Consider the following 22151-nt stretch of genomic DNA (forward strand, 5'->3'; position numbering starts at 1 on the left):
GAACAGCTTCTTTACCTCAGCCATTAGACTGTTAACAATAGATAATTGAATGTTGCATAACACTGCCACTTTATCTACCTGCTATTCTGCACATGCATACATATTTTTACTTTTTAGTCATATTTTGTATCAATATATCAAAGCAATTTCCTAACACATGACCCTGTATACTAGCAATAGCAATAAAAGTGATTCTGATTCTTCATGCGACAAGTCTGACGTTCTATCAAACAGTTCTAGGAATGGGGTACTGTTCTATCCCATTGTGTGCTAGGGGAATGGTATGACTGAAAGAAACAGGAATCTTAATAAAATGGTAAACATAGCAGTTCTATGTCTGGAAATTGAATTAAAACTAATTGAATAATTCCTAAAGAGAAAGTATTTCACTCCATGTTCATTAGTCAAGTCAAACAGGTCATGTTTAGGCCTGCTTAGTAGAAATGACGGTATTAGGTGCATTAAGTGCAGAAGCTTTCTGCTGAACACAATCCTTTATTTGCTCTTTGTTTTATGTAAAGCATAAAACAAAGAGCAGTGTTGTCCATCATTTTAAGTGACTTGCCCATACAAAATTTAACAGAAATAAAAATCTTATCCACATATTTATCCACATGTAGTATAATAATAGTAATATATAGTAGTATAATAATATAATAGTATAATAGTAATCTTATCCACATATTCATCCACATATAGTTTTCCTTATCTACAATAGGCCTCCACCCAATTTCTCTGTAATGGCTGCCATCTCACACACATCCTGAAATTTGACGTCCCCACCTCACCCATGCCCATCCCCCCTCAACATTCCCTCCATGGCCTGGAGGGAAACATGCTGAACTATAAAGTATAGCATGTTTGAACTTTTTAAGGAAAATGCTTGGTTGACAATAAAGAATGGTGGGAGAAGAGAAATAAAGAATCCGCATGCAACTCAAGCAGGTTGACTGGCTCACATTTCCTCATATAGTTTTTCTTATGTACTATAGCCATCTACCCAGTTTCTCTGTAATGGCTGCCATCTCACACACTTCCTGAGATTTGACGTCCCCATCTCACCCATGCCCATCCCCCCTCAACATGCTTGGTTGAAGATAAAGAATGGTTGGAGAATAAAAACAATCAGTATGCTAATCAAACAGGTTGACCACCTCACATTTCTTCACTTTCTTTCAACTTTCCTAATTTATATATTTATTTTTCCACATCCTGTTTTTCTGATATGCTATAGCCTCTATCCCCAGTCTCTCTGTAATGGCTGCCATCTCACACACTTCCTGAGATTTGACGTCCCCACCTCACCCATGCCCATCCCCCTCAACATGCTTGGTTGAAGATAAAGAACGGTGGGAAAATAACAAAATCAGTATGCTAATCAAACAGGTTGACTGGCTCACATTTCTTCAGTCACTTTCTTTCAACTTTCCTAATTTATATATTTATTTTTCCACATCTTGTTTTTCTGATATGCTATAGCCTCTATCCCCAGTCTCTCTATAATGGCTGCCATCTCACACACTTCCTGAGATTTGACGTCCCCACCTCACCCATGCCCATCCCCCCTCAACATTCCTCCATAACTTGCTCTCAAACTTTGCAGAATTGACTGGTGTTGAACCTACAAAATTTCCATTACAAAGAATAATTTTGTCTCCTGAAGCATTACTGTGGGAGATAATAAAATGTAACTTATTAATTTCATAGTTTTAAAACTTAATTGATGGCGCGGGAAAGTTGTGACGCCAAAGTTAAGGTGTCATTAGTTATTAACACAGGGCTGGGCCGTCAACCTCAGCTCAATGCTTTTTGCAACCAAGCAGAAACTCCGGCGTGTGCCGGAGGAAAAATCAAGCGCTCCTTTTTGACTACTGCACACCGAAGGAGGGGATTCATGCTAACACATCCGAGGAATGAGGAGCGACGTATGACGAGGATTGATCTAAAAAAATGGTAAGATTATAGTTATCTTAATGGACTCCTAGTTTTTATCCATTATATCACTCGGTCAGATATACTTTTAAATGCTGTTTAAACGTGTTGATCTGTAAAAACTGTTTCAATTGTGCTTCACTTGGATGGCTAGCTTACATTAGCCTAGTACAGCTAATAAGAAACATGCATGTTTTATATTTTATTTATTGATGTGCAGTCTTACAAGAAAAATAAAAATAAAAGTGATAACCTAAAAAATATATTAAAATATGACTGCTCAAAAAAAAGACTCAAATGCAAAATATAAAAAGCTAAGTTAGCAAATTGCAAACCTCATAAAGCAGAAATAATGAAATATGCACTATTTTCAGTCACCCTGCTTGTGTGATTGAAGAGGGTTTTTGCTTTTTTGCATGTGTTTTGAATGGAGAGACGATAGACATGAGGATCTAAAACATGAGGCTGAAGTAAATGGATACCTTGTGGGTAAAGGTTGATTCTGCTGGGAGGGGGGCCTTCAGGGCACATTACACCAGACTACATTCTCTTTAGAATAATAAAGGTTGGGATATTTGGGGAAGAGCTGTGAATTAGAAACTAACTTCAGCATCATAACTTTAGTTGAGGGGAAGAGAGTGAATCTGCTTTGTTAAAATGAATTTCAGGGCTTTGACACATTTATAATCATTGAATGTTTGGGGGGGGGGTTTTCCAGGAAAATCCCAACCAGAGATGCAGATCCAGTGATGGGAGTGACGGCTGTTCCAGTTTAAAAGGTGAATTATCTCAGGGAAAGATGCATTAGCCCACAGTGTTTTTCCCACTTTTAAATTGTTTTTGCATAACTGTTTCAGCTAAATTAATGTAACCTGTGCATAACCGCACAGGTAAGAGAAGGGAGGTGTGCAGGGGCAGATCTAGCAAAATATTTATGGGGTGACAAGAGGAGGGCAGGGATTTTTTCAGGGGTGGCAGCATATGCCAGTATCTAAGTATGAATCTAGATAGAGATGTGCCAATACCGTGATCGGCGATCACCGATCATACACTTTTTCACGGAAATCGGCCGATTATGATCGATGGCCGATCGATCGGCACACCTCTAATAGATAGATAATATGTCTCACTCTCACATTTGTCATCTCTGACAGCGGGAGATGTTTTGGTAGGACCCAGTTCAACTGCTTTCCTTTATACATTCATCTGTTATTGACTTCTTATAGCTTTGCTAATTTTATTTAGTAACAGTCTAGTTGTTCCTTTAGTTGTTCTTCTAGTTGGGGAAATCATATTTTATTTATCACTGCAGGAGGGTTCAGTGAATGCGCATATGAAACTGGTGGGTTTGGTACCTCAAAAAAGGTTAAGAACCACTGTCTTGCATATAAATGTCAAATAATTTAAAGCCTTTTAATTTATGTATGCTGAAACCATTATGTCAAATTTAGCAGCAATGATAATCTCAATAAACAAATGGTGGTCTGTGTTAAAATATTAGCATTTATGGGGCCTCTGAAGCTCTGGGGGCCCAATGGAGCTGCTGACTTAATTTGGATTTAACAGAAGTGGACAGAATTGATATTCATTTTAATTGTATTTTTTGATTAGTTGTTTTTAAGACTAGTTGTGGGTTTATATAGCAGTTCAATGATGATGTTTTCCCATAACATAATTACCCAGTGATATTTTTACTTTTATTGTCAACTTAACATCTTTTAATACAAAAAACACGGTGGACCGCCTGGGCACCCGACCACCGGGTTTAGCAAGTTTTCTGGGGGAAACCCTGCATGTTGAAGTATAAAATCAATGTGCATAGTTTGTGTCATTTAACCTACAGTTAATAGGTCAGATTAGGTGAAAATGGATATCATAGTCCAAATGTAATTTGCTGCGGTCAGTACCTAACTCCTGTGTGGGTGTCTGATTTTTAACTGTCAAATTTGGACACAGCAGAATATTAGCTTTTGGTGTATTTGTGACAGATCCGGGTGGATCACTTCATGGTTAGTATTAAATATATAAGTAAGGCTTTTGCTTTATTTGTCCTCCCACCCCCTCTGTTAAGTGCTGTGTTTTCATATTATGCACCATGAAATGCAGAATCTCCAGTGTAATCTGATGGAGCCTGTACACTTTTGATGCTGTTAATATGTGACATATTTGGGATTTCTAAATACCTTCATGAAGTTGAAGTTGACTCTGTAGCTCTGTATTAAGTTGTAACAGCTAATTTAGGCATTTTACTGTTAACTTGTCAATTTTTAGGAGTTGAAACAGTCATCCGATGAGAGCGACGATACCGTCATCCTTGGTCCAACACCAGCTGAAGTACGGGACACGAGCGTGCCTGAGCTCACAAGAACTGATTGTAAGTTTATCTATAAATATCATAGTATTACACTTTTTTTAACTGATGATTGTAGATGTTTTGATTTTTATGCTTGTTTCTGTATTTATCATCAGAAATAATTTCCCAGAGAACAAAAAGTCATGGGAATAGAAATTATTTTCACAGGCGTCTAAGAAAAATGCAATGAACATTCAGGTTAACATCGGTAGGCCTAACAGCAGCCAATCAGAGTGGAAAAAATATTATTATTTTGTGCCATTTTCTAGTTGTTAAATATTCCACAAAATGAGGAGATAAAAGATGAACAACATGCCAGTTTAAACTTTGGACTATTTGCAAACCAACTGAACTCTGCAGCATTAAAACATGGATAGAACTGTAACTACATTAATCATAACTCTTCTTCTGTTCAATGTTTGTCAGTTTCTTGTGGTGCAGCTCTGTGCTGCCTTCAGGAGAATGGGACATCAGAGCATCATCCATAAAATTTCACCCAAATGGCATTTACTGTGCAAACCAGAGCTTTTAGTGGAAAAACAAAAGTTCCTTTTAATGCCACACAAATATGAGACAGAAATATGGATTATTTCTTTATATAGACCTGTCTATTGATTATAGATTAATAGTTTTACTGAACAGAAATTACAAAGAACAAATCTGGTTCTTCATCAAATCCTAATGAGTCAAACTGAAAGTGTCATGGAGTCACTGAACACCACCATGACATTAACACTGACATGAAAATAATATTGAAGAAATAAATATATCAAATATAATTAAAAACATAAATAAGTGATAAGTTATTTACTGTTATGGTCTGTAAGATATATTTATTCTCAATATTAGATATGGTCTCAGCAAACCCATGGCACTTCAACAATATTATTTTACCTTTTATCTGGAAATAGTGTGTTTATTCTTGCCATACATCCTATGTATTAATTATTGATCGAAAGGTCTTGCCATACCAGTTTATTCCTCTGTATTTACTTTAGTTTCTTAGTTTATTCTTGCATTTTGTTCTTCATTAATTTCCATTTAGTTTCCTTTGATTAGTATTGTCCTCTCTTGGTTTATTGCTATGTCCACTTTAGTTTCTTTTCTGTTTCTAGATTTATTTTATCATTTATTGATGCTCAGTAATCTTCACTCATCACCTGCTGCGCTGCCTAATCATCATGTTTCACATCATGTGTTCATTTTTCACTGTTCAGCGTCGGATTCTGTTTTTATGCCATAATTCACATCTCTGCCAGCATGCCTAGGTGGGCCCCATGTGGGGAAAAGGAGGGCAGACCATGTGGGTTTGTCCGCGGTTTCCACAATGGCCCGGCATGGGTTTGCCCATGTAGGGCCCATGTAGGGCCACAGCCCACATGGGCCATACATGGGCAAACCCATGTGGGCCCCCACCATATAGGGCATGTAGGGCCCATGTGGGCTGTGGCCCTACATGGGCCCTACATGGGCAAACCCATGTGGGTCCATTGTGGAACCCGCAGACAAACCCATATGGGACCCATATATCAGCCCTCCTTTCCCCCACATGGGGCCCACCTAGGCATGCTGGCAGGGTACCTGCTGATGCTTTTTTAAGGACTGGTGAGATTAATGTTTTCACTCATTACTAGTTGTCAGCTTCATCAGTGGCAACTATTACAGCTGACAACTGACCCTTTAATATTAAATACTTTACTACAGCTGTGATTAAAAAATGTTTTTGTGATAGCTTTATAACTTGCCCTGTCACACAGACTGAAACCTTTTTTCATTGAAGAACACTTATGTGCCCCTAATTATTTTTCAGGCCCACCACAAAAGAAGAGACTCAAGTGGAGCCAAGAAGAAATTCAGGCGGTGGAGAAAACGCTCATGGACTGTATTGAATCTGGAAAGGTTCCTGAGAAAGCCCAGTGTACAGTCATGGCCAAAAGTTTTGAGAATGACACAAATATTATATTTTCACATGAACTGCTGCCCTCTGGATTTCATGTGTCAGATGTTTTCATCACATACAGAAATACAATTGCAATCATATTATGAGTAACAAAAGCTTTTACTGACAGAATGAGTTAATGCAGCAAGTCAGTATTTGCAGTGTTGACCCCTCTTCTTCAGAACCTCTGCAATTCTCCCTGGCATGCTCTCAATCAACTTCTGGACTAAATTCTGACTGATAGCAGTCCATTCTTGCACAATCAATGCTTGCATTTTGTCAGAATTGCTAGGTTTTTGTTTGTCCACCCGTCTCTTGATGATTGACCACAAGTTTTCAATGGGATTAAGATCTGGGGAGTTTCCAGGCCATGGACCCAAAATCAAATATTGCTGTTAAGCTGATCACTCTTTATAACATTCTGGAGTACATGCAAATTGCCATTATAAAAACTGAAGCAGTAGACTTTGTAAAAATTAACATTTGAATCATTCTCAAAACTTTTGGCCATGACTGTATGAAGTGCATTGAAACCTCGCCAGTGGCCCTCAAGGACAGGACATGGCAAGGGGTTAAATTCTATGTGAAAAATCGCATAGATGCGTTAAAACGAGAGACTTTCAAAAGAAGGTAAGCGTTGACTTTTTTGGTACTGTTAAAGAACCTGATCATTTGTTAGTGCCATTACCACCCCGGATCTGTTTGGAGTTTCTGCCAGTTTTGAAGTTCTGAGACAGCTGTAGTCAAGTTTTGTAATCCAAGTATGTATGCATACTTTCATAGAAGAGGAAGTTTGTATGTTAATGTTTATGGATGCAAATCAATGAATCCATTTCATATATGTATATCCATGTTGAATTGTACTACGTATATCTGGAAATTGTGTAATAAAATGGTTCACATACAACCTGAAAATGCAGTCCAATATTGATGGTTGGCTTTAAGCAGGTTACCAGGAACTTAAAATATCATTAAACAAAAACAAATCTAATATAATGCAGTTTATTGACTTAAAACAACTAGGATTGCTCATATTTAACAAACTGTGTTCACAAAAATTACACAGTGCCACCTGGTGGTAGTTGGTGAAGGACAAGTCCCCACGTGCACCCAAAACCTGACAGATTTTTGATTTTCTAAACTTTATAAATTTTTATGTTAAAGATGATATTTCATGTTCCAATGTCCCTAAAAAAAATCCAAACCTAAAATGGAGTCTTTAGCTCATTTAGAAAGTTGAGTCCCCACGCGTAACCACCTAGTCACTCGCTAAAAATGGTCCTCACGTTTCACCTAATACAAGTATGTGTGTGTGTGTGTGTGTGGGGGTGTGTGTGTGTGTGTGTGTGTGTGTGAGAGAGAGAGTCCCATTAGCTGATCATAACTTATGCAACAAAGACATTATGAATCTCACAACCACATTGTTAGTCAATCAGTTTGGTTGGCTGACTCTTTTAATATTTACCAACTAATCCAGTGTGACAAGCTGTCATCTGTAGATACTGTAGTTAAAAAACTGTCATGACAAAAAAAAGTTGCGTATGTAGGACTGAACCACAGTTAATGGCTTAAATACGTCCCATCATACTTTAAAACTTCTCCAAAGTCAAACATAACAAATTGAAACATCCCCATTAAGGCTTCATAGCAAACAAACATGAATTTAGATTTGCTTTTTAGACGATATAATTAATTTTCAGACTTTTAAAAATAACTTCTGAGATCAAACGGTAGAAGATGCTGCAATCAAATTCACAAGTTCCAGCCGTACCTCGTCTTTGATGTCTTCTTGCTGTTGTGCTGTGAAAATCTCCATCGCTCCCATTAACCTCATCATCAGCTCGTCCACCGTTGTATTGCCTGGAGAAAAATTCAGAAAATAATATCTCGGGCGCATGGTTTTTAAACGTTAATGACGGCATTTCTCTTTGATTCACCTTGAATAACATTTAGAACTTCGTTGGATGTGCGTTTGCCCATGACTATAAGGAGCAGGGGGAACTGGTCTGTCTTGTACGTCCGTATAGTCTGTGTTACCACGCTGCCAAAGTGCCTCGTACACATGGTGAGAAGTCTGAAAAACAAAGAAACACACTCCAACTTATTTGCTTAGAAATGCAATCATCTCGTCAGAATTTGTAACTTGAAGTAGTACAAAAAGGAGACGCAAAATTCACAAGCATGCGCACGTATTTTTCACAACAAATGGAACTGGTATGCTCCTCCTAGGCTGCGTTGAGAAATGAAAAACACACACAATTCACGGTATTAAGGACTTTAAAACCAATTCGGCTTTTTCTTATTCCATCAGAGTGACATGCTATCTCAATTGGAAGCGTAGATGAATTAGTATTCCTCACCAGGCACCCAGAATTGATAGGGCAAGAGAGGATTTCTTATTCCATTACAAAGACAGAACTTTTTAAATTAACATTTCAGAGAGGGAAAAGGGTAGCCGGCAGCCGGGGCCCCGCCAAGCTCCCTGTAAATGTCATAATATTAATGAATTGCTATAGACTGAATGCAAATATAGATTAGCTTTTTCTCCCGCCTTTTAATAAGATCTACTTTAATAACTGAGTGGTAAAATGGAGAAGTAATAGAATGGGTGGAGGAGGGGCAGGTCAGAGAGAGAGCACAGATAGAAAGGCAGCTGCCTGAGAGAGAGGTGTAACTCATTAAAGATGAAGTCTAAGCTATAGAAGCTGCTTGACCAACTTTCAAGCTGAGAAATTGACCACCAAATCTCCATGTGATAGTAATAATCTCCAAAAACTGGGATGTAATAGTAAAAGAGCAGGGAAGTGAAGTGCTTCTCTCGAGCTGTAATTCAGTCAGAACTTTCCCAAATGAACTCCGAGTCACCCTTGACTTGCAATGAAAGAGATGGGTCACTCTAATCTTATGGATCATTTTGATCTGACATTTGTCCCTGTTCAGCCCTCGACCCAGCCACACCATAACAATAGCCCACAGGGAAACTCTAACCTGTAATGAAAGGCCAGAGAACAATGGACAACAACTTGAAGGGTAACCTAATCTTAAAGCTCTAACCAAGCACAAGCCAAGCTGCTTTGGTTTCCAGCACAAAATCGAAGGAAGTCAGTCTTCCCGAATGAAAACAGACAAAACGGCAACATCAAAACTGTACAACTAAGACACACGGCACCACATCGACTACATTTCCACTGTGATTTAAGCTGCATCTCGGACTTAAAACATTTTTGCATTCGGGTGGAAAACAAGTACGGACAGCACACTGAGGCTAAGAGGAAGCAGAGTTGCTCCAGGAAGTGAGGTGAGCAGTTCAGCAACATCATCCAGGATTAATCTAACATAGCAAAGAAGGTAATTGAGTCCACACAAAGTCCACGAAAACTCCACGAAACATCAAAGAAAACACCTGACAAAACTCGCAGCCAGCGTATTTAAGACTCCGTGTCAACGGACAACGTGATTGACAGCTTCTAATTTGTCACCCATCCCATCTTATTTTCTTTGTACTCATCTCTACAGCAAAAATAGTTAATGTTTCCCCGCGCTGTCGCCTCGCATTTCGTCAGGTCCAGTTCACGCATTAAGATATGAACCGACAGGGAGCAGCTGACGTTTGCTCCAGTGAGCAGCTGATGAATCAGGTTAGTACAGTAGCACTGCGGGGAATGTTTCTGCAAGCCACCTGTACGGTTAGCAGTCTGGGAACCGGATGCTCCGATAGCTCACTGTGTCGTACACACTTTGTTTCAGAGCTAACATGGACAAGTTTTGATTTGAAAGTGACATTTTGTTCTCCCTCAAAAGCCAGTTATGTTTTCAGGTTGGCGTATGTCAAAAAGAGTAGTCAGGCATACTGAACAGGTGTGCAAATTGGTCTGTGAGAAGTGAAGCCTTCAGTTTTCACTTTGGGACTGCAGAATAATTACACTGTCAGCTGACTGTGTGGGTTAAATATGAGTAAGAACAACAAAAAAAATATTTTTAATGAGAACATATGATATCGCTGTTAGAGCCTTTAAAATACGGTGCATTAAAAAGTATTCGTGGCTTTTAACTTTTAGAGTTTTTGATTATAATTTTAATAGTAATTTTTTATTTATTTATTATATCACTAGACCAACAACAAGTTACTTCATGTACAGTGAAGTAAACAAACATTTTTATGCTTCCTAATAATATTATTTGCAGAAATACCTTATGGTGCATTTACAGCTTTTTTTTTTTTATCATAGTATATTTACCAGCTTTGCCCACTTACAGACTGATATTTATTCCTTTAATTTAAGTGCAAATTAATTTAAGTTTAGTCAAATAAGATCAAAGTCTCGACTTTGTATCAGATCCCCTGGTTTTGCATCAATTGGAAGACAAAGGCACTAGTAAAAACCCTTTAAGTTTAGTTAAAGTTAATCTCTGAGAAAAAAGAAAACCATTGGCTGTAATTAAAGGACATGAATACGTATGAGAAAGGCAACAGTCAAGTTTTTAAAACTATTAGATTGGAGGGACGGCGTGGATAAAATGAACAAAAATATGGGATGAAGATCAGAAATGCCAGTTTGAGGAAGAGGAGAACCACAGAAGCTTCACAGATGCAGTGAAGGATGCAGAGGGTTTGGAGTGACAGAAAGATGCTGATCAGCTGTAGAGAAACCTAAACAGCAGCTCACAGAAGATATTGGAAATGTATGCCTCATTAAAATCCCACATAATCATGAACTTATATGGTAACATGGTAACTTACATAGCATATAAGTTATGTGGTAACTGTTTAATTTTGTGTTGCATTTTAATTATAACCAGTGTGTGATCAATAGCTCCTCTTTTCCTTTGTCAAATACACATACAGAACTTTCTTCTGTCCATGAAAAAGTGACTAAGTATCTTTTACGTAAAGTAAAATTTTATGAGGAAATTTTCTACTTTTATTTGAGTAGCATTTTACGGAGGTATTTTTTATTTATTTTTATCAAAGTAACAATACGAGTTCAGTATTTCTGCATTATTTTCACCTCTGGGTTTGAGCCATTCTGTTGTAGTTCTGGTTGTAAATTTCGGGCTGCTGTTCTCCTAGAAGGTGAACCTCCAACGCAGCCTCATGTGTTCAGGTTTTCTTCCAGGATTGTGTGACAGTGACCACCTTCCATGTCACTGCTGAACTCTTGCATCCACACTGGCATCACTACCTTTCATATATTAGGCGTGGCTTTTCCACCGAACAGACTAAAAAAAAAGACCCAAAAATTGCACTTTGACCCCACCTTCTTCGACATGTGTGCCGAGTCCCCTTAATAGTTGGTGGCAATCTGGTAAAGGATTTCTTTCGACTTTCTTCCAACAGTTGTTTTCTTTCTGCCAGTCTTCCATGAAGCACACATTTGTGGAGTCCATGTCAAATGCTTCCCCCTGGAACAGATACTACCACCTAAGCAGTGAATCTCTGCAGCTCCTCCAGAGTTACTTTTGCTGCTGTTATGATTAATGCTCTACCTGCCCTACCAGTCCTTCAGTGTGCCAAGAAATGCTAAAAACTTAGATTATTATTTAAAATCTAATTCTGATGCAGCGCCTTCACGCCTTTCACCCAAATCCGTCTGCTGTGTTCCTCTTGTTCACTAATGTGAACAAGAAACCCTTTGGCTAAGCTTGAGTGAGTCCAGGGGAAAAAGGGAACAGGGTGCTGAATACAAACGCAGGTCACACTTCAGATTTTTATTAAAAATGCTGGAAACACATTTATTATTTTAGTTTCCTTTCACAATTATGAACTACTTTGTTTAGTTCTATCATACAAAGTGAAAAATACTTTTGAAGTTTGTGGCCGTAACGTGACGAACTGTGAAAACCTTAGATGGGATGTTATAGTGTTGGCCAGGCCCTGTGAGACAGAATACTGACTGTACAATTCTTTCCCCACATTTCTGAAAAAACTCCGCCATCCAATCACCAGCCCCGCTTTTATGCATAATTAATCATTTGCCAAGGAAGCCTGTGAAGAATAGCACATTCCAGTATCAGCAGGTTTATCACTCACACAATTAGGATACCTTTCTAACAGCCTGTGTGACTAATGCCAATCACCAGTCAGTCTGGATCAGCCAGAGAGCGTGAGAATGCAGAGCAGCCGTGCATTTGTGAGCGGGTTAGCCTGCACAAGTGCATGCATGCGTTAGCGGCAAAGCTGCGACTAGCTGTGTGCCTTGAAAAGCTCCAGATGTTGCCTCTCTTTTAATGTGCGATAAAAAGGCTCAGCTGGGGCAAAAAGCAAAGGAGGCCAATCGGAGAGAAAGGAGAGTGGAATGGAGGAAGGAGGGAGTTTCCTTAAAAGAAATAATGGAGGGAAAAGGTCAGGGTGCGAGTCTTTCTTAAGTGGCTACTACCAGAGGGCAGGCTTAACTCGGCAAGTTTAGGGGAGAGAGGGGGAATGTTAGACCACAGAAATAAATAAGAGAAATAGAAAAAAAAATGTATTTAAAAAAAACAATCTACTGTCTAATACAAAAAAAAAAAAAAAAAAAAAAAAAAGGTTTGGAAAGCCAAACAGCACTTCACCAAAACAGGGCACAAAAGTTTGGACTTTCAGGACAAATGCAGTGATAGAGATGTTTGGATTCCAAGGGAGTCCTTCATCTCCCACTGACCCTCTATTCAGACAGCTCAGTCAAAATGCCCAATCAGGGGCCTCGCCGTGCAAACACAACGCCTTTTGTTAGCATGCAACCTCCAAGCTTCAAAACACAGAATGAAGGAAGAGAGAGTGAAACTGGTGAAGACATCTTAACTGATTTCTACTGCAGGTTTTGTGACACCCGACGTTTCATCAACAGTACATGATTTAATGTTCCCCAAACAAACAAAAACATGGTCTCCCTTTGAAAACGTGTGTGCTCCCATCAGAGCGACGGCCTGTCAATACGATGGAAGGTAACTTTCACCCCTGATCAGTTGAGAGAAAGAGACTGTTCATTAGTCCAAGTCAAGACTCCAATTCTGTTTTTGATTAAGTGCATCTAGAGTCCAAGTCTAAGACTTGAGTTTCCATCTGTTACAGACGGCAGGATCACTGGAGTGAAATCAGGATTTTATTTAATCACAGCTTGTACAAGTTTAGCTCCCTTTAAGTTTTGGAAAGGGGCTTCAGTTTAGGACTAGCCTGGTGAATTATGTGATAGTTTGCTGGAGGCGTGACTTTTACTGAACTTTAAAATGACTGGATGTGATTTTTTTCCGATCTTATCGTTTGGCCTTGACATATATAATGCGCTTGATCATAAAGGAAGCTACGCTATGAAGCTTACCCAGAAAATGTGTGAACTTTTTAAACTTTCATTAAACTTAGATCTTTTATGCAACATTTTTTAAAATTAAATTAATCAAGTAAATCAATGAAAATCAATCATATCCCCTTTAAATAGGAAATGCATATTTGGCATTAATTCTATTGAGAGGACACGCCGTAACCATGGAAACAAAGAGGATTTTGATGCTGCACCTGGCTTTGTTAGCTTCTTTAGTGACATCCCAGGCCCATGTGATGAAGTTCTGGCTCAGGTAGGAGACGATAGAGTCGGCACACATCATTTGGGAACAAAAGACGTTGCTGAGGACGCTGTCGTCATTGTGGAGGTAGATGGCCAACAGCTTTCTCTGCAAGAAAGAAAAAAAAAAAAAAGAAAAGAAATTAGAGGCAGGAAAAGACAAAAATATCAGCCGAGTGTATCCTTTAAGCCTTCAGGGTATTTGCCTAAGTGATATGAGACTCCTTTTCTTTTTCTAATTTGGAAGAAGACTCATTTTTAGAATAAGCAAACATACACAGTGTAGTGGCCATGGGCAGCAGAGATTTTTTTAAAAAAAAAGCAACTAAAACTAATATTCTGAAGTAACAATGTTTAACTTGCATAAAAACAGAGAAAATAATTGCCATTTAGATAATAAAATGCAAGCAACTGGATATATTATAAAAAAAAAAAAAAACCCAGAATGACACATAGTCATAAATTTGTTCTTTTAGTCTTGAGATGCAGTGATTGAGCTGATTTTGACCAGTTCAAACACAGAGATGTCACATAATACTTACAGTGATACTAGGTTTGACTCCAAGAGAAAGTTAATGAAGAAACACATTAATCTCATTCATGCATATAGTGCATGTCCCTCATTTTATAACTTCTATTGCACTCAACCAAAAGTGCATCACGGATTAATTAACAGAAAATGGCAGGGATGTATTAGTTTGAATGTGCTGAACAGCATCGGACCTGCTGATAACTGATCAAAAAAATATTACTCCCTCATAATGTCAACTGGTGCATCTCTAAATTAGGTTAATCTATTATTTGCCATCGTTTCACCACATATGGGTGCCTCCATTTTGGAGAGACAGCAAAGGAACATGAATCGACATTAAAGACAATTAGGTGAAGAGATTTGAGCAGCTCATAACAAGGGCACCGCCGACAAAAACAGCAAATAGCAGACACAATCAAGTGGAAAGCGGTGTAAATAAAACTTCTCTTGGATGCGAGGCAGATATAGCAAAAACAAAACAGACAAATCACTCTATTTATTTTATACCAAATGCCAGCAGCCTGCTCAGGTTAGTAGCAGCAAGGCCAGACAATATTGACGAAGCTCCAAATCCGAGGATATTGACACCAACATATAAGCCCGCTAGATTTTCCCTTCTGACAATCTAATTAAAAAACAAATACACCCACAAACGTAAAGGGTTTGAGGGGACAATGTTGGAAATAATGCTCTTTAAATTACATGTCACTTTGCGCCGTATAAAAGAACAAACAAGAACAACTCTCAATCTGGTGCCTGGTTCATTTTAAGCGGGGCTGCGATGGTGGGAGTTAAGGGGCCTGCTTCTCAGGAGCAGTAATCTAGGCTACGTGCGCCAGAAAGCAAAGAAATCTACACAGGGCGTAAGATGTGAAGAGAAGAAAAAGAAGAAGTTGTGCTATACTGTGGCCTGTGTAGAATGGGAATGGGAGAGCACTGCTGTGTTTGCTCAACGATTAGTGCTTTAGAATAATCTCCAGGGCTCCTAGAGAGAAGGACCTGGGGACTCATTCACTGGGCCGATTCACCAGCCTGAAAAGATTAAACACTCATGCTGAGAAGACAAGCAAATTCAGTCTAGAGGGAGGAATGAGTCCGAGGATAGCGAGAGTTTTACAACCAGAGAGGAACAGGGGGAGAAAAAAAAAAAAAGAACCTGATACACACTCGAATACTGGTGTCCCAACCTGAATTTAAGTTTGAACCCACAGGCAAAGGAGGATTTATGCTCACAAACATGCATGCTCAATTAGACCAAGTGTAAAGACTAATCAAAGTAGGCATTTTGGCCAACTGAACTCCTTCATCTTAGTTAAACTGTCCATACCCCTGTGTTCCCTCTCCACTTTCAAAGTGAGATCTTTTGTGTCGCCTGTCTTAGCAGGGAGGAGCAAATCCCTCCGTTCAGCTAAATTACTAGGTCCAACCTGAGCGAGATAGCGACCCCATAGCCCTTCCTCACACCTGTTCGACGCAATCCAAGCTCGCTTTGTGAGAGCGAGTGACCAAAGGTTTCACACAGTACGGAGCTGATCACGCTTAGGTCTGTGTGCATCATCTAAACTTCATCCTTTCAGAAATTAATCTGAAGAAAATTCATTAAAAATTATCCTTTCCAAGCCTGTTTTATCAATCCAAACAACTTTACCACACAATTCAAATGTTTATGGATTTAGATAGGCATTTTTTCACTTCCAACAACATTGCAATTACATTCAATTAAAATGTTCCTCAGAGGATGTATATCAATAAAAAAAGAGTAATTCTGATATTTAGTGAGATAAAATAAATAAATAAATAAATAAATAAATACATAAATAAATAAGACTAAAGGCTGAAAACTAATTTCACTGGTAAAACAGATGAACAAACTCCAGCCCAGTAGGGGGTAGTAATGCACCTGGAGGTCAGGTGTGAAAAAGATGCCCAGGGGAAAATTAAAAACTTCAAAACTACAATATCGCCTCAATGTAAAACGTTTTGCTAAGAGCACAGCAGAGATATTAGCTACATCAGGTCTGGGAGAAATGGTAGCAGGTTGGTTGGCCGCCACAGTCCTTTCAGAAATTACACTAAAAAAATTCTGGACCAAAAAGATAAATTGAATGTTGGGAGAAACACCTAGAAATAATTGCTTTATTTTAATAGCCTATTTTCTTAAGATCCCTAACAATAAACCTGAATAAATTCAAACAGAAAACAGTGTGTAATAAAAAAAAAACTCCCTAGCAGATGAAAACTTATTCCGCTGAGATATTCTGAAGATTAATGGCGAGGGAAACTACATTTCTTCCATGCTGCATTAAAACTTGGTGTGAAGCCCGACTAGATTTCCTCTGGTGTAGAGTACTAACTTTAATTATTACGTATACATACCCACACAGCGCCCTTTTCAAAAAGACAAGAAAATACACTGTGCATAAAAAACGTCATGAATCCCACAATACAGCCAAACTAATATCTCCCTCTATATACCACGAGTTATTCAACACAATCTTGGCTGCTGGGGCGCTCCACACTAGAGAGAAAGCTGATATTAATGAAACCAAAATACCAGCTGATATTGTTCTTTTATCAAAATAGATGCTGCAAAGTCGCTACCAAAGTGTTGAGCCCTATATTTTCCTCGACACTTGTGTGATTCAGAGCTGTATTTACAGGGGATTTGAGGAGGAGCTTCTTTTTTTTATACCGACTACTTTTAGTTTGATGACTGGATTGTTTTCTGTGGATTTTATTGCAAGAAAAAAGGTCTTCAAAATATACTGTGTAGAATAACCTGAATAAAATCCTGCTATTAAAAGGCATCTCTCAGAGCTGCTTTCTGGTGGAGACATTTATGGTTTGTCGACCTGTTGGCTGGAGCTCATTGTTCACAAAGTTATGAATGATTTAAGAGTCGCTGTTAATCTAGGAGCAAAAAAATAAATCAATAAAATGTTTTGTTGTCCGCTAGGATATTAGCCAACCAATATTTGAAGAATATCGTGCAGTGGTAGATCATTTAAAAATGACAATTACTAGCTCTCTAACATTGATAACATTTACACGTTATAAGTTTGAGGTTGTATTTTTGGTATTTAAGCTGAAATCTCTCCTCTTTTTGTTAATTCTGAGATGCATGTTGACCAAATCTGTGACTGATAAAGTCAGTTTAAAATTCACATAGATACAAGAACCTGAAATGAACTAACAGCACTTAATGTCAAGCAGAACTTCAATCAGAACCATTTCTCTTCGCTCCAATAAAACAATTACCGGTAGTTGAAATGCGTTAGAACTAAACAACATATTTCTTTCTTCAGTGCAGTATCATCTTTCAAAAGGCTGTTTGGATGCAATTTTTTAATCATATTTCAAGTTCCATGCCTTTTGCCTGCTGGGTTGAGCCCACACCTGGTACAAAAATGTAGGCAGAGACGCTAGAGCTCAGCAACGTTGTGATGATGGACAAAAGTCAGATGGTGGAAAAAATGTGCAGGTTTATTGCAACTTATTGATATTAAAAAGGAATATAATTTATATAATTTGCAATATTTCCAGCCCTATGATGCATCTTATGGAATATAAAAATCCCTCCACATGCAATAATGAAAGATAAGCAAGTTTATATAAGTTCATTAATCTGCTTTTTAAAACGTTCATATGGAGTCAACAGCTTACTGCTGCAGTTTGTTTTTACACTTCTCCATCTGATGAACATAAGGACATGTAAGACCCATATTTCTGCTCCGCCTGACTGCTGCTGTTTCCTCTCAAGTCCTCAAGGTGATCGCTGGGATCTTGAAGTGGATACTTGGCAGAAATAAATCCCCGAACCTCCCTCTTCTTCATGGCTATGAATTTTTATGTGTCTTTGTGTGTGGCAGACAGGAGAGAGGAGCGAAGGAGAGCGGGGTTAGAGTGATTAACCACTGCATTGATGGGGATTTAGCGAGGATCGCCGTTAGTGATGGGTGGCCTATCACTCTGTACGCGCCGACTAACCATCAATCCCCGAGAGAGTTCAGCTCAGCTCGGCTCAGCTCTGCAGCCCAAAGCATTTTCATTAAGGATGGATTGAGTCTATCTCAACAGTGCCCCAACACACACCTTCAGAAACACTTCATCAAATGTAGTGTTTTGCTTAGTGATTAGCCTCTCCCAGGCTATGAGCGACTGAGACCGATTCCTCTGTTTATAAAGCAAGAAGTTGTCTCTCTTCAGCCAGATCTGCCCTTTTCTAATATCCTCTTAATGAAGAAGGCTTTTCTCCCATGATTACAAAAAACCCTGGATCTCCTTTTAAATGGAAGCAAACGACGACGCAGCCGAATCGACAGGACGAAGAAATTGTGTAATTTGGAGACACGAGACAATGTAATGAAAACATTAAAATGAGGATGTGTTGGCCTGCTGTCCGGGCTGACAAAACAAGGCAAACGCAGAATTGTCTTGCACATAAACACCATCGATAAACAGTTTTAGCCACAACACAGTTGGCAGGCTAAATGAAGCTCAGAAAATAGTGTGAAAATAAATACTTCTTGCCCCTCCGCTGCACAGAGCACAATGGTGCGGAGCGCGCGAACACCAGAGACATCAGCCATATTGTGCTGGCTTAGAAGCAGGGATCAGCTGGGAAAAAGCCAGGATGCCAAATGTTTTCTTAGTTTCTCTGTTTATTTCACTCTCTTTCCATCTTTCATCCTCCAAACTCACGTCCTCCCCACCTGACTCATTTCTAGCTAACATTTTGGCCTCGTTCTCTTATTTCACATGTTCTTAATAATGCGCCATCACTGTCATCTTTATCGCCATGGCTCTTTGTGTGCCTCACGATGTGAGCCCTCCCTCTCCCCCAAGCATGTTCCTGTGTCCTCTCAGTCTAATAAGGCCGTAATCCACACAAGCTGTCAGTTGATACAGGCATCCTTAAAAAGAAAAAAAAAAGCGGAAAAACAAGATGGGAAAGCAGGAAATAAAAACAAAGGCTCGACTTTCAGGTTGAAAAGTTAATGCGACTTCTGATCAAATCAGATCAATGTTGCATTATGTGAAAATATAAAGTGTGGACAGCCATCAAATATTCTGCTTCGAGTTTAATAATGGGGCGTCTATTGAGTTCTGTGTGTTACTAACATGTTTAGTTATGAAGATCTGTATTAAATACGATACCGTATGGAGTTTATCAGATAACCTTCTATTAAAAAAAGGTTTATATAAATTTACTAATATTATGAAATTATAAATTCATGAGGGTTTTATTTGTCTGTATTTATTTAATATAATGCAAGCACCAAGTTTCAAAAAAATGTGGAAGAGATGCGAAAATAGACTGAAATGTGTGAAGCTGAAAAGATTCTGGATTACTTCGTCTGTTCCAAAATTTGTAAGAGAAATAAAAGGAGTAGTTTATATATATATATATATATATATACACACTTTTTTTTGAGAAACTAGTTAAGGGAGCAAAAAGAACTTGCTTCTAAACAAAAAAAAAATATTTAAAATTATAGCTCTTATAATTTAAACTTTAAAGTCAGACTGTGCAGAAACACTGCGGAATTTTTTCTCCAGAATTTGGGAACTTTTAATCTTCTGCAAGATCTGTTACAATTAAAATTCAACATGGCCTTTATATAGCATTTATAGCTAACCAGAAAATTGCTTTGTTTTTATTTAACCTATCAAGCAATATTGTTTAGTGTTTTGTTTTTTGCTTTTGTTCCCCACTTTTATAGCAATATACTACATTGTTAGTACATTATTGTCACACAAGGTCAGAAACAGTGGCGATCGTGTCATAAGTTTGTGACAAAGTAACACTTTCAACATCATTCAAATTAGAAAACATTTCTAAAGTAATTTACTACAGCTCTGCTGTGGTCTGTAAAAGAACCAGACATTAGTTACAACAATGACTGTTAAGCTTTAAGTTCCCATGAGCTCAGTCACAAAAGTAAAGAAATGAGTGCATCCCCTGATGGATAATATCCTGCTCTGTGTTATTTCAAGTAAAGATAACTTCTCAATAACCTTGGGACGAGACCACAGGAAGTTAGAATGACATCAGTGCTGAGGGACGGCCCATGTCTAATATAACCAAATACTGTATCGCATTAAATTACAATTGTTCCTAAGAGGTCTGAACAGTAGAGCAGCTCACTTACATCTCTGGCTTTGCCGTAGAAGGCCTCTTGAGACGCTGCCTCCAAAGACCCAATATAGAACATTGGGTGGGTCTCTCCATATCTGTGACACACAAGACAAACAATAGTTCATCAGCTGGGTTGGACACTGCAACAATGAAGTCTCGGTTCTTTGCATCACTGCTTGACAAGATGCCCACCTTGAAGAAAATTCGGCAGTAAAGTGAAGTAAGGCATCCGCTTCGTTCTCACTGTTTTCTGGCACTGCAAGATGAAAAACGAAAATTCATTCATCCGTCTAACCGAGCTGTAATACGAGCCTAATAGGTATTTTGGAACCGTTTTTCAATACGTACTCATAGGTGATTTCCGACAGCCTGTTGTGCCTATTCCAAACATTTCCGAATCGTCCACACCAAACTCCGACGCATCTTCAAAATCGTCCCCCTCGCTGTCGCTGATCATATGAACATCTGTGCACTGTAAACGTTTGGTTATTAAATGTTGGTTAACCTGCATGCACTACTGGTGGTGGTTCAAGAGAGGTGAGGACTGGTCTTGTTCTTTTCTGTCGACTTACTTCTTCTGTGGGCTCCTGGGCGTTGGCTGGTGAAGATCTTCGACAAACACTGAGGTGATGGCATGGGTAGCTGATTCCAGAGAGAGCTAATGTCATCTAAAAGTAGGAACATGGACAAAGGAGCACCATTAGTTTTACAGATCAATTAACCAGCTTAATCTGAACAAATAAACCAAAATTATAAAATTTGCAGAAATATCTGAAAAGTGTGGCAAGGATAACTCCAATTCAGTCAGGCTGGCGGGAGATGCTTTGATGTCTTTGACCATCAATTTTCAAAGTTTTCCATGAATATCTCCTGGATTTAGGCTGGAATTTAATTGGGTCATCTAAACCGTTTCATTGTAGCTCTGGTTGTACATTTACGATGGTTTAATAGGAGATCTCTAATAATAACCCGAGGGAGTTGAATCATCTGAAACTTGTATTCGATTACTAAAGCTCAACACACATTTTAGAGTCTGTGTGCTGCTGGAGGGAGACCTATCCCACTTCAGTCTTTTGTAACAGTTTTCTTCTGAGTTCGGCTCATCTTCATTCAACCAGTCTTTCCATCAGCTCTGACCACCTGACCAGTGTCTCGTTGGAAAGAAAAGCATTCCAACAGCACAATGCTGTCGACACCATATTTTACAGTGAGGAAGATGTCCAATTAATTATTTTCATTGTTTGTCTTCTGCAAAAGATCATTTTTTGAATGTGAGCCAAAAACTCCAACTTCATCCTTAACCGAGTGAAGCACCTCTTTCCATGTTAGTTGCTTCCCCTACATGCTTTATTTGAAACTGTTAATGTTTTTTTGTTGTTGTTGTTTTTTCAATAATGACTTTTTGCTCTTCCTCCACAAAATGTCAGATTTGTGTACAAGTCTGGGCAATTCAGCTGATGGCTGTTCCTACCTGAGGTGTAGATTTCTGCAGCTCCTCCAGAGTAACTTCTTTTGTTTGGTTATTACTCCCTTTGCCTGCCCTGTCAGTTTAGGAAAATGCCTCAGAAAACTGAATCATTTCATACTCTACCCATGAGCTGACTAAGGATTACACTATTTAGACTTATTATATTGTCGTTACACAAAGAATCAATGGTAAAATTGGCAAGGAAATGTCACCGCTTGACCACCGGAGCACACAGAAAAACAAACCAAAAACA

At 38.7% G+C, this 22151-nt stretch overlaps 1 protein-coding gene and 1 long non-coding RNA gene across 3 annotated transcripts in view; one reads left to right on the top strand and one right to left on the bottom strand.

Moving 5' to 3' along the window:
* The window catches only part of faf1 (Fas (TNFRSF6) associated factor 1), an 85004-nt gene that overhangs the window by 25376 nt on the left and 37477 nt on the right, over window positions 1–22151 (bottom strand). For both annotated transcript variants that reach the window (XM_088004977.1, XM_015009423.2), the window contains 7 exons: window positions 21003–21098; window positions 20779–20902; window positions 20623–20686; window positions 20444–20525; window positions 13714–13868; window positions 8162–8298; window positions 7996–8084 (listed from right to left, as the gene is read on the bottom strand). In XM_088004977.1, coding sequence (XP_087861103.1) covers window positions 7996–8084; window positions 8162–8298; window positions 13714–13868; window positions 20444–20525; window positions 20623–20686; window positions 20779–20902; window positions 21003–21098 — 747 coding nt within the window. The remainder of the gene's footprint in view (window positions 1–7995; window positions 8085–8161; window positions 8299–13713; window positions 13869–20443; window positions 20526–20622; window positions 20687–20778; window positions 20903–21002; window positions 21099–22151) is intronic.
* Window positions 137–7139, top strand: LOC148159943 (uncharacterized). The gene is made up of 3 exons (XR_015762678.1): window positions 137–2711; window positions 4204–4306; window positions 6096–7139. It is a non-coding gene; the product is annotated as an uncharacterized LOC148159943 (long non-coding RNA).

Source organism: Poecilia mexicana, unplaced genomic scaffold (assembly GCF_051168715.1).
Source record: "Poecilia mexicana isolate PSO_F unplaced genomic scaffold, ASM5116871v1 scaffold_4, whole genome shotgun sequence".
NCBI classification, from domain to species: Eukaryota; Metazoa; Chordata; class Actinopteri; order Cyprinodontiformes; family Poeciliidae; genus Poecilia; species Poecilia mexicana.